Raw genomic sequence first — 12,517 nt, 5'->3', positions numbered from 1 at the left:
GGCAGTATGCAGTTTAAAAAATTTCTATAATACAGTAGGAATTTGAAATCACGTCTTAAAATAATTATGTATAGTTTACATACATGGGCTCATTTCAAAATAAAATCCTCATACAAAATGAGTGTTCTCCACATGCATCCACGCTTGCAAAGTTTTAGGGTAACATAGGGAACAACATCGTAAAAATGTATTCTGGAATTAAGAAAGAAATACAGTAGCAATGAGGAATCATCAACACTGTTGAAAACTCGCTGCAACCTGACGGGTTAATATTTGAATCAAGTACCTTGATTCATTGACACATAGAGTGGCAACATGGAAGTAACACACTTTGCGTCAGCTCTTCTCTAAAATGTCATTCATACTCCATCCACATGTTGTCTAAGGTATAGATTAAGGAAAAAAGGCAAAAAAGGCAGCGCAATGACAAAAAGCAGGAGGAGGCTCAAAAGTACTTTAAAGGGGTTTATTCCATAAGAGGATCAAACATATCCCCAGAGAGCAACAAAAAAACACGACACCAACACGTTTCGGGCCATGTGCCCTTTCTCAAGGTGTATGGTAAAGATTACGTTACTAATGTACATGGTTTAATCAATACGCCAGGACATCCCTCTGTATCCTCTTCCAATCCTCCTAATTCTCCTCCTGCCTTCCTCGACTCTTTTTACGAAGACACAGACGAGGATGTGTCATTACTGATATCCTCTTCTCCCTCTACTACCTGTCCTCTTGACCCCATTCCCTTCCATTTTCTAAAACATCTTGCTCCTATTATAATGCCTACACTCACACACATTTTTAGTTCCTCTCTCTATTCTGGTACCTTACCCTACTCCTTCAAACATGCAACAGTTATACATTACTCAAAAACAGCAAGCTTGACCCTATCTGTCTTTCTAACTATCTGCCTGTCTCCCTCCTGCCTTTTGCCTCTAAACTCCTTAAACATCTTGTATTGTCTTGCTTACTCAATTTTCTCAACACCTATTCTCTCCTAGACCCTCTACAATCTGGCTTCCACACTGCTCACTCCACTGAAACAGCCCTCACTAAAATAACTTATGACCTTAATGCTGCCAAAGACAGAGGTCATTACACTCTTCTCATATTACTCAACCTCTCTGCAGCATTTGATACTGTCGTCCACCCTCTTTTCCTTCACATCCGCCATACTCTTGGCATTCGTAACAAAGCTTTGTCATGGATCTCCTCTTTCCTTTCCCATCGTACTTTCAGTGTCTCTTTTGCTAACATCTCCTCCTCCTCTATCGATCTCTCTGTGGGGTACCCCAGGGTTCTGTCCTGGGACCTCTTCTCTTTTCTCTTTACACACTCTCCCTAGGTGACCTAATCACATCTCTTTGGTTCAAATATCACCCCTATGCTGATGACACACACACATTTACTTTTCAACCTCTAACCTTACACCTGCTGTACAGACTAAAGTTTCTGAATGTCTTTCTGCTATATCATCCTGGATGGCCCTCCACCGACTTAAACTTAACATGGCAAAAACAGAGCTCCTCATACTTCCTCCCAAACCTGGCCCTACTACCTCCTTCCACATTACTGTTGGAAGTACTATGATTCACCCAGAAGCACAAGCACGCTGCCTAGGTGTCACACTCAACTCCGCTCTCACATTCTCCTCTCACATTCAAAAGGTAGCTAAAACCTCTCATTTTTTTCCTCAATATTACAAAGATACGCCCTTTCCTCGGTTGCTCGACTGCTTAAACGCTGACACAGGCCCTCATTCTCTCCTGTCTCAATTACTGTAACCTCCTGCTGTCCGGCCTTCCTTCCTCTGACCTGTCTCCCCTAATATATCCTAAATGCTGCTGCCAGAATCACTATAATATTTCCTTAATCTGTCTCAGCATCTCCCCTGCTGAAATCCTTCTCCTGGCTTCTTATCACATCCCGTATCACCCACTCAACTCTCCTCCTCACTTTTAAAGCTTTACACTCTTCTGCTCCTACTTATATCTCAGCCATAATTTCTCACTATACACTATCCCGACTCTTGAGTTCTGCTCAAGGATGTATTCTATCTATCCCCTTTGTATCCAAAGCCCGCTCCCGCCTTAAACCTTTCTCACTGACTGCTTCACACCTCTGGAATGCCCTTCCCCTCAATATCCAAGTAGCACCCACTCTATCCACCTTTTAAGACCCACCTTAAAACTGCCCGCAGACCAGACCCGTCCCTAGACTGAGGTGGAAAGTATAATACCACACACCCACAGCAGAGGAGCGTGTCCAGAGTGTGGTTGATATGTTGCCAGGCCAGGAGACTTTAGTAAGGTAACCAAAGGTACTTGCCTTGTCCGGAGATAGAAGAATCGTGGTGATTGCCGTAGCCGGGGGTCGAGGATGCCAGAGGTCTGGGAGGTAGAGGAGCGAGCCGAGATCAGGGGGCGGAGAGAGAATGCATAGTGAGGAGGAAGCCGGGGTCCAGAGCCAGAGAGGGAGAGTCGAAAGCCAAGCCGGGTCAAACCTGAAGTACACGAGAGAACAAGAGCACAAGCGAAAACCAACCAAACTAGCAAAAGCTATGCAGAGCAATGATTCCCAGGGAGAACAAGGGTAATAAATGTGGGTGAACCAATCAGAGAAGGAGGCAGAGCAGGGGTGTGCCGTGGAGCGCTTTGCGATAGTGCAGGCTGTAATCGTTGCCTGTGTTCAGCTGTGGAGCGTAAAATCAGGAGCGGGACTGCAGCTGTTGACGGGGGGCGTGGCCAGAAGCCCAGAGGGGTGAATAAATTACCGCCGGAGGCACGCGCTGTGTAAGCTCCTACTGCGCGCGCCCCGACAAGATGGCGGCCGCATGAGCCAGCGCCGGGTGGGATCGCTGGGCACCACGCCGGGGATACACCAGCGGGGAGCGAGGGGCGGCAGCAACAACCTCCAAGGCAGGTAAGGGGGTGTTGTGTGAGCCCTGCTTCCTGACAGTAACCCCCCTACCCCCTCGAGGGTTGGACTCTGGACAATCCTTCCAAAGCTTCAAAGGATACTTATGAAAACGGTTCAAGAGTGTTGGGGCGTGGATGTGACCTCGGGGAAGCCAGGTGTGTTCCTCAGGACTGTACCCCTTCGAGTGTATGAGAAACTGGACTCTCCCCTGGAGAGACGTGAATCCACTATAGACTGTATCTCGTACTCCTCGAGTCCTTGAACTGTCACAGGGTCGGGTCTACGGGTATGTTGCAGGGTACATGCAACTACACATGTGGGTTTCTTGACAAGGCTGTTTTATTTTGCCTTGAAAAATATACAGCACACAAAACAAAAATAGCTCTTTTTCAGCAACAAACGAAAATGGCTTTTCCTTCAGCAAACCGAACAAAACAGTTTCTCTTTAGCAGACAGTTTATATATATGCAGCTACCCTTTTTCTATGCAGGGGACAGGCAGTTCACAGTTTCACTACTTTGCTACTCAGACCTTGTTTTCAGGAATCACTTTAGCAGCTTACTCCTCTCTCATCAACAGCAAGCTCCATGTGTCTACAACCTGGGTTTTAACACACCTTGATTAGGCAGCTGGGATCCAACTAATTGTCCTGAGGTTCCCAGCTGAAGTTTAACCTAGTCAGTGCTGCACAGCAGACTAGACATGGGTTTTCCAGGCATATAACTGGTGGCTTTTATTTACCCTGTCACAGGGTATAATCTGGAAAGAGAGTACTCTGCACAAAAGGCTTCAATAACTAGGTATGAAAAACGTTGGGTATCCTCATCGCTGGTGGAAGTTGAAGACGGAAGGAGACAGGGTTAATTTGTTCCAGTATGGAGAAGGGTCCCAGAAATATAGGTGCCAATTTTGGGGTAGCAGTTTTCAGTCAAATATTTTTGCCGAAACCAGACCTTATCCCCTGGCTTGTATCTGGGAGAAGCTTGGCGACGTCGATCAGCCTGGAGTTTGAATTTTCCTACAGCCTCTTGGAGAGATGACTAAACCTTAGTCCAAGAATCCTGAAGTAAGTAGATCCGTTCGTCGGCAGCCGGCACTCCCGATTGGGTATTGGAGATTGAAAGACGAGCAGGATGGAATCCGTAATTTATAAAAAATGGGGACTCTTGGTAGATTCATTCTTCATAGAATTAATAGCGAATTGTGCCCAGGGCAGCAGTTCCGACCAGTTATCTTGGGTCTCGGACACAAAACAGCGCAGATATTGCTCTAACATCTGGTTGACTCTCTCCGTTTGTCCATTTGTTTGAGGATGATATCCCGAGGAAAATGATAGGGAAATTCCAAGTCTTTTGGTGAAGGCTCGCCAGAACCTGGACACGAATTGGGAGCCCCTGTCTGAAACTATAGAAGTGGGGATCCCATGAATCCGAAAAATCTCCTTGGAAAAAATATTCGCGACGGCGGGTGAGGTGGGCAGACCCTTGAGGGGAATAAAGTGTACCTGCTTAGAAAAGCGATCTATTACTACTTAAAGGGTGTTCAACCCCTTTGATCTGGGTAATTCAACAATAAAGTCCATAGAGATATGGGACCAGGGGTGTTCCGGAATAGGTAAAGGCATAAGTAAGCCAGAGGGTTTCTGTTGAAGGGCTTTGCTTTGAGCGCAAGTGGGACAGGCGCTGGTGAATTCCCGGATGGTTTAGCCATGTTAGGCCACCAGAAAGTGCGTTGGATGAGGTCAATGGTTCTCCTGAAGCCGGGATGTCCTGCAGAGCGGGAAGAATGACCCCATTCCAAGATCTTGGGGAGAAATTCACGGGCAGCATAAAGCCTCCCATCTGGTACCTCTAGACCACCCAGAATGTTTCTTTGAGCCCTAAGGATCTTGTCCAGTATGTTGAACGAGGCAGCAGAAATTATGAGTCCCTTGGGTAGAATGGTCTCGGTAACTTCTTCGGGTCTCTCCTCCGGGGAGAACTGTCTGGATAAGGCATCCGCCTTCACTTTCTTGGTGCCCGGGATGTATGATAAAGTATACTTAAATCTGGAGAAGAAGAGTGCCCAGCGAGCCTGGCGAGAGCCCAGACGACGTGCAGTCTCGGTATATAAAAGGTTCTTATGTCAGTAAGAATAGAAATTGGCTCTCTAGACCGCTCCAAAAGGTGCCTCCACTCCAGAAGAGCCATCTTGATAGCCAGCAGTTCTCTATTGCCCACATTGTTCCTCTCAGCAGAAGAATTTTTTTTGGAGAAAAAAACCACAGGGGTGTAATTGGTCTTGTGGGGAAGATCTTTGTGAGAGCACGGCACCTGCTCCGCAATCCGATGCATCAACCTCCAGGATAAAGGGCAGGCTCGTGTCACGATGTAGAAGAATGGGAGCACAAACGAATGTTCGTTTTAAAGTTTCGAAAGCTGAGGCTACCTCAGGACAACCAGGCTGAGGGGTCGACCCCTTTGTTCGTGAGAGCGGTGATGGGCGCAATTATGGTGGAAAAATTCTGAATAAACCTTCGATAATAATTCGAAAAGCCTAGAAAGCATTGAATGGCTTTGAGGGAGTTGGGTTGCGGCCAATTGAGTATGGCTTTAAGTTTCTCGGGGTCCATAGAGAAGCCCTTGTCCGAGATGATGTAACCAAGGAAGGGCGTAGAGGTCTGATGAAAGAGGCATTTCTCCATTTTGGCGTACAAGTGGATGGAACGGAGACAGGAAAGGATGAGCCTGGTGTGTTGAACATGATCCTGAAGATTGTTGGAAAAGATGAGGTTATCGTCTAGATACACGATAACAAAGGAATTTAGTACTTCTCGATAATGTTTATTTATGAAATCCTGAAAGACCGCTGGGGCGTTACAGAGCCCAAAAGGCATCATCAGGTATTCGTAGTGGCCGCTACATGTATTGAAGGCGGTCTTCCATTCGCCACCCTCCCGAATACGAATAAGGTTGTACGCCCCATGGAGGTCCAATTTCGTGAAGAACTTAGCCCCCTGGAGTCTATCAAACAGTTCGGAGATGAGGGGGAGGGGGTACCATTTTTTGACCGTGATCCGGTTGAGGCCCCAGTAGTCGATGCAAGGTCGAAGCGAATTGTCTTTCTTTTTAACGAAAAAAAACCCGGCCCCGGCGGGGGAGGACGAATGACGTATAAAACCCTTCTTGATGTTTTCATGAATGTATTCGTCCATGGTTTTGGTCTCCGGTACGGAGAGAGGATAGGACTTGGATCTAGGGAGTGAAGCGCCAGGAATCAAGTTGACCGGGCAGTCTTAAGACCTGTGGGGGGGGGCAATACCTCGGCTCTAGTCTTGCAAAAGACGTCCAGGAAGTCAGACTAGGGCTTGGGTAGGTCGATTTTTGGAGTAGACGGAACCGTAATCCCTGCGTGTTGCATGGGAGGAATGGTACTAGAGATGAGTAAGTCCTTCGGTCTTGATTCCCATTGTATAGGGGTGCGTGACCTCCAGTCAATGCAGGGATTGTGCTGCTTGAACCAAGGTAGACCTAGGGTGACCTGGGTCCTGAGGGAATGAATAACATCCAAAGTAAGGGTTTCGGTGTTACTGTCGGTGAAAGATAAGGTGATGGGAAACGTCTCAAGGGAAATAAAGGCCGGGTTCAAGGGTCGACCGTCGATCCCTTCTAATCCGATGGGTACTCTCTTCCTGGTGAGTGGGATATTGTTACACTTTGTGAATTCCTGATCCACAAAGTTCCCTCCTGCCTCGGAATCAACAAAGGCGGCCGCAGAGGCGCGGAATGTGGGACCCGAAAGAGTGACCGGAATCAAAAGCTTCTTGGGGAGCTCGTCTTTGGAAAGGGGGCAAGGAGAAATAGCACCCAGGGAGAGCCCCTTCATACTCACTGGGTGGAGTCGTTTCCCGGATGCAGGGGACAATTCCAAATAAGGCTTTCAGGAGATCCGCAATAGAACCACAACCCACGGTCCCTGTGAAGTTGTTGTATTGGTGGACGGGTCTGTTGCGCCCCCAGTTGCATGGGATCCAGGGGTTCCAGGGCTGGAAACCCGGGACGACAGGGGTCTTGGAGCCGGAAGGAACCTAGGAAAAGGGGCGACCAAAGGCACAAAACGGGGGCGTTGGCGTTCAGAGCGTCACTCCTGGAGGCGTTGATCCATCCGAATAGCCTGAGCAATCAATTCCCCCAACGCTCCTGGCCTGGGGTGGGCGGCAAGTTCGTCCTTTACTGTATCTGATAACCCCTGCCAGAAGACGGCGATGAGTGCCTCCTGATTCCAACGGGTCTCAGCTGCTAGGGTCCGGAATTCCAGAGCATATTTGACCACAGAACGTTGCCCCTGTGACAAAAGAAGAAGAGAAGAAGAGGCCGTATCCCGACGTGCGGGGGTATCGAACACTTGCTGAAACTCCTGACGAAAGAGACCATAGTCTTGGGTTATCTCTGGCGTATTTCCCAAATTGGAGAATCCCATGCCATAGCACCACCAGTCAAGAGGGATTAAACATATGCCACTTTCTTACGTCCCATGGTGAACTGAAGTGGCGCCATCTCGAACTGGACCTCACACTGGTTTAGGAAGCCGCAGCAGGCCTGCGGATCACCAGCGTAGGGCTTCGGCGCGGGTATCTTGGTCTCCGGTGCGGCTGCGCCAAGAGTTCCGGGCTGAGATGGGGAAGAAACGCCAGGTGGTGCAGCCTGGAGAGAAAGGTTGGTTAGCCGTTGCGCTAAGTCAGAGATTTGGGTAGACATGGTCTGATTCTGTACAACCAGGGCCGAGAGAATTTGGTCTAAGGTGGGTTCATCAGTCTCCATCTTGTCTGCGACGGTAGTGCTGCCCGCAGACCGGACCCATCACTAGACTGAAGTGGAAAGTATAATACCACTTACCCGCAGAAGAGGAGCGTGTCCGGAGTGTGGTAGATACGTTGCCAGGCCAGGAGACTTTAGTAAGGTAACCAAAGGTACTTGCCGTGTCCGGAGATAGAAGAATCGTGGTGATTGCCGTAGCCAGGGGTCGAGGATGCCAGAGGTCTGGGAGGTAGAGGAGCGAGCCGAGATCAGGGGGCGGAGAGAGAATGCGTAGTGAGGAGGAAGCCGGGGTCCAGAGCCAGAGAGGGAGAGTTGAAAGCCAAGCCGGGTCAAACCTGAAGTACACGAGAGAACAAGAGCACAAGCGAAAACCAACCAAACTAGCAAAAGCTATGCAGAGCAATGATTCCCAGGGAGAACAGGGGTAATAAATGTGGGTGAACCAATCAGAGAAGGAGGCAGAGCAGGGGTGTGCCGTGGAGCGCCTTGCGATAGGTACAGGCTGTAATCATTGCCTGTGTTCAGCTGTGGAGCGTAAAGGCAGGAGCGGGACTGCAGCTGTTGACGGGGGCGTGGCCAGAAGCCCAGAGGGGTGAATAAATTACCGCCGGAGGCGCGCGCTGTGTAAGCTCCTCCTGCGCGCATCCCGACAAGATGGCGGCCGCATGAGCCAGTGCCGGGTGGGATCACCGGGCACCACGCCGGGGATACACCAGCGGGGAGCGAGGGGCGGCAGCAACAACCTCCAAGGCAGGTAAGGAGGTGTTGCGTGAGCCCTGCTTCCTGACAAAAACACACCTGCTTAACGAAGCATATGAGTAGCTCCATGGTTGATAATTTACACCTCATACATAAACCTTGGCCCCCTGCAGACGCACTTACCAGAACACCCTCCTACTGTCTTTGTACGTTCTGCCTACCTACCAATTAGATTGTAAGCTCTTCGGAGCAGGGACTCCTTTTCCAAAATCTTAATTTCATGTCTGAAGCACTTCTTCCTATTATGTGTTATTTGTATCATTTGTTATTTATATGATTGCCACATGTATTACTACTGTAAAGCGCTACTGTATGTACGTTAATGGCGCTATAAAAATAAAGACATACATACATGCATACAACCAACAGTAGTGCTGCAGAATAACAACAGGGTTACATCTGTTGAATATTTGGGTTTGTTAAATAAAGTTAAATTGATAAGTGGCATTTAATGGGTGAATCTATTTTTTGGGGTATTATAATAAAATCCAGCAAATGATGGTCATTTATTTTTTTCTTTCCTTCTCTCACTCAGGTAAATGAAATTTACCATGACGATTCCATTGGTGTCCACATTAATGTAGTTTTAGTGCGCATGATCATGTTGGGTTATGCAAAGGTAAGCATAAATTACATTGTGACCTGTATACGATTTTGCTCTTCTGTTAATTATCTTTATTTACATAGAATCTAAAATGATGGTGCAAGGTCTATGAAATAACAAACACTAGTAGGAATCTTAGTACTAATGCTAATGCTTTTTCTCTTAAACAAATGTGTCACTTACTTGGTCACTTTTAAACAATTATGGCTGGGATTCACAAGATAAAAAAGTGTGCAATTGTGTCCATAGTGGCCTTTATGCATACACCTCACTATATTCTGCCGTAATGTTTACTGCATGCAACAGGAATCTGTCTGACTTTTATCAAAAAGTGGTCAGGTGATTTGCTGCTTTTTAGGCAGGTTAGCATTACTTGTACCACTAGGAATTGATACTTCTGCTTTATGCACATACTGTATTAGTGCATTTTTGAGTAAGCAAGATAGTCACTCATTTTCAGACATTTACTGTAAGCAAGTAAGCACCAGTGCTAAAGGGTCAGAAATAGGTATTGTCCTCAAACCAGACTGCTGCAGTGACATCCCCATCGGAACAAATGATGTGCTGTTTGTACTTTTATATTTATGTCGCAAAATTACTAGTGCAAACTTTTATTTCAAAATGGTCAAGTAAGTAGCATTGTTGTTTTAGAGACTCCTTGCTTGTTGGATGATAAATATATTATATTGATTAACATAGCTGAGTGTTCCTAGTGATGCTCCCCATGATCTGAGAACCATTGTTTTTTATTGCAAAAATAGTCTAAAGTAACTACCCTCAAACAAATACAAAACCCTATTACAGTAGTTTGGTAATTCTTTTAAATTTCTCAAACTACCTTTGATAAATCAGCCGCACATTCCAAAACTTTTGTACGATATGTTGATATATGTAATTGCATTAACAGAACTATCTCTCTTGGTTTTCTTTTAGTCTATAAGCTTGATAGAAAGAGGTAACCCTTCCAGAAGTTTAGAGAATGTGTGTCGCTGGGCATATCAGCAGCAGAAGGCGGATCCCAATCATTCTGAACACCATGATCATGCCATTTTTTTGACCAGACAGGATTTTGGTCCTGCTGGAATGCAAGGTAATGTAACCGTCTTAACATATAGACTGCGTCTATATGCAGTATAATATTTCAAACTTGAGCTCGAATTAAAATGCAACATAGCTTCTAATTCACGCCAGTAAATTATTTTCTGTTGGGTTATACAAAGGTAAGCATAAATTACATTGTTAATTGCCCTGCATGCGATTTTGCTCTTATGTTAATTATCTTTATTTACATAGCATCTAAAATGATGGTGTAAGCCGTAAGGTCTATAAAATAATAAAAACTAGTAGGAATCTTAGTAGTAATGCTAATGCTTTTTCCATTAAACAAACCATCTTAACATACTGTATAGACTGTGTCTATATGCAGTATAATATTTAAAACTTTATCTTGAATTAAAAAGTAAAATAGCTTCTAATTCAGGTCAGTAAATTATTGTCTTTCTCACTCAGTGTATAATTGAATGAATAAAGTGTTGCAGGTACCATAAGGTGTTAACATTTAAAATCACTGACCTAAAGCAAGTATGCCAAAACGCAGAATGCTAATAAGTACTGATATATTTGTATTACAATAAGAACCATTAAAAAACAAAAACTAAGTTCAGACATAGTTTTAACTATATTGTATATAAAACCTACAATGCTGTTTTAATAATCTAAGTATCTCTCTGCTCTGCTTTGACTGGTTGGGCTGTTTGGTGGAAGAAGGAAAAAAGGACTGGTTATGTAAACATCTGTTTAACACCTACCACTTTTTTGAAGAGATCTGATATACTGTATGTATTGACAGTCAATTTTGTGTTAACCTTCATCTGAAAGTTACATTTTGACACTGGAGTAAATCCAGCCTGTAAAGAAAAGACACTAAAACACTGCACTGATATTTAATTTTCTCACCTAACTTTTATTACCATTAGTTACTAATGTTTTTTTTTTTTTCCTGTAACCATTTTTTATTATGTGCTTTGACCACAATATTTTCTATAGCATAGTGTGGAAATCCATCTTTCCGTAAATCTACGAAATTACTTTTTTATTCTTACTTTTCATCATTGCATTTTGAAGGGCAATTTCCAGCACGATAAGGCAAACACAGCAACCCAGTATATCAAAACACATTCTATCTGCATGTTACAGGATGAAGTCATGTGCGAAATGATTTGAGAGAATAAACACTTTCCTGTAATTCTTTGATAAAAACATGAAGAATTGCCATGTGGTGCTTACATACATGTTTCTATTATTTTATGGAGCTAAGAAAGTAATTATGAAAACCTTTTATAACAGGATATGCCCCCGTGACAGGCATGTGTCATCCTGTTCGAAGCTGTACTCTGAATCATGAGGATGGCTTTTCATCTGCATTTGTGGTTGCCCATGAAACTGGCCATGTGTAAGTTATTTATACATACATGCATATCTTGTAATTATAATAGTACTACTGTATACTGTCACTTCTCTACCTCTCTCCATTGACTTATCTTTTTCTATATTGTACATTGTTCCCCTTGAACATTTGAACTGTTTTTATAAACAAGGTAGCATTTTTATTGTCGTTCAATAGGGTAAAACTAAAGAAAGAAAGGTTATATGCTCTTAAACAATTTAATTATACTCAAATTGATTGTTACATCCACACAAACAATTGTTAATGGTATATTTACATGAGAAGAACATGTAGTAATAATTTTTGGGTTAAACCCCTATCCATCATACTTAATATACAGCACTGAAGTCATTGTTTAAGTATGATTAACATTAAGTATAAATTGTTTTTTTCCTAATTATTAATTTAAGTTACTCAGTAGGGCCTTGCGTTTATCCTGCAATTTTTTTGTGCGTTAACATTTTTATTTTAAGCTTAGATTTCCAATGATAGTGAAATCAAATAAGTATATTAAGGGGCCAGGGTCAGTGAATATGAGATATATAGTATCAGCCAGCAGAGCTAGGTTAACGTCTTAATCTTTCACTTCTTGCCTTTTACAAAGAATTTTTGTCTAGCAGTCATACATTGCAATACATTTACCATATGTATTTTCCATTTTAGGCTAGGGATGGAGCATGATGGCCAAGGAAATAGATGTGGAGATGAGACAGCTATGGGTAGTGTCATGGCCCCCTTGGTACAGGCAGCATTTCATCGATACCATTGGTCTCGGTGCAGTGGTCAAGAACTCAAAAGATACATACAGTAAGTAAATGGTAGGAACTTTTTCAATGTTATACTTTCTGTGTTTTCCTTAGTCTGATCCTCAGTTAAACCATTGTGTTTTACATCATTAGGTTGTATTACTATATTGTCTATGTTATAATAAAATACAAACGGAGAATGAGGATTTGATTTAGATGTCAGGGTAGTTTGACCTTTCCATTTCAG

The 12,517-nt window shown here is 44.2% G+C and overlaps 1 protein-coding gene across 1 annotated transcript in view; it reads left to right on the top strand.

Moving 5' to 3' along the window:
• ADAMTS3 (ADAM metallopeptidase with thrombospondin type 1 motif 3) overlaps positions 1–12,517 on the top strand; it is a 233,316-nt gene that overhangs the window by 140,800 nt on the left and 79,999 nt on the right. Inside the window, exons 6-9 of the mRNA XM_075608092.1 lie at positions 9,010–9,093; positions 10,012–10,168; positions 11,425–11,530; positions 12,188–12,331. Coding sequence (XP_075464207.1) covers positions 9,010–9,093; positions 10,012–10,168; positions 11,425–11,530; positions 12,188–12,331 — 491 coding nt within the window. The remainder of the gene's footprint in view (positions 1–9,009; positions 9,094–10,011; positions 10,169–11,424; positions 11,531–12,187; positions 12,332–12,517) is intronic.

This window comes from Ascaphus truei, chromosome 1 (assembly GCF_040206685.1).
Source record: "Ascaphus truei isolate aAscTru1 chromosome 1, aAscTru1.hap1, whole genome shotgun sequence".
NCBI lineage: Eukaryota > Metazoa > Chordata > Amphibia > Anura > Ascaphidae > Ascaphus > Ascaphus truei.
This window is presented reverse-complemented; position numbering and strand designations above follow the sequence as displayed.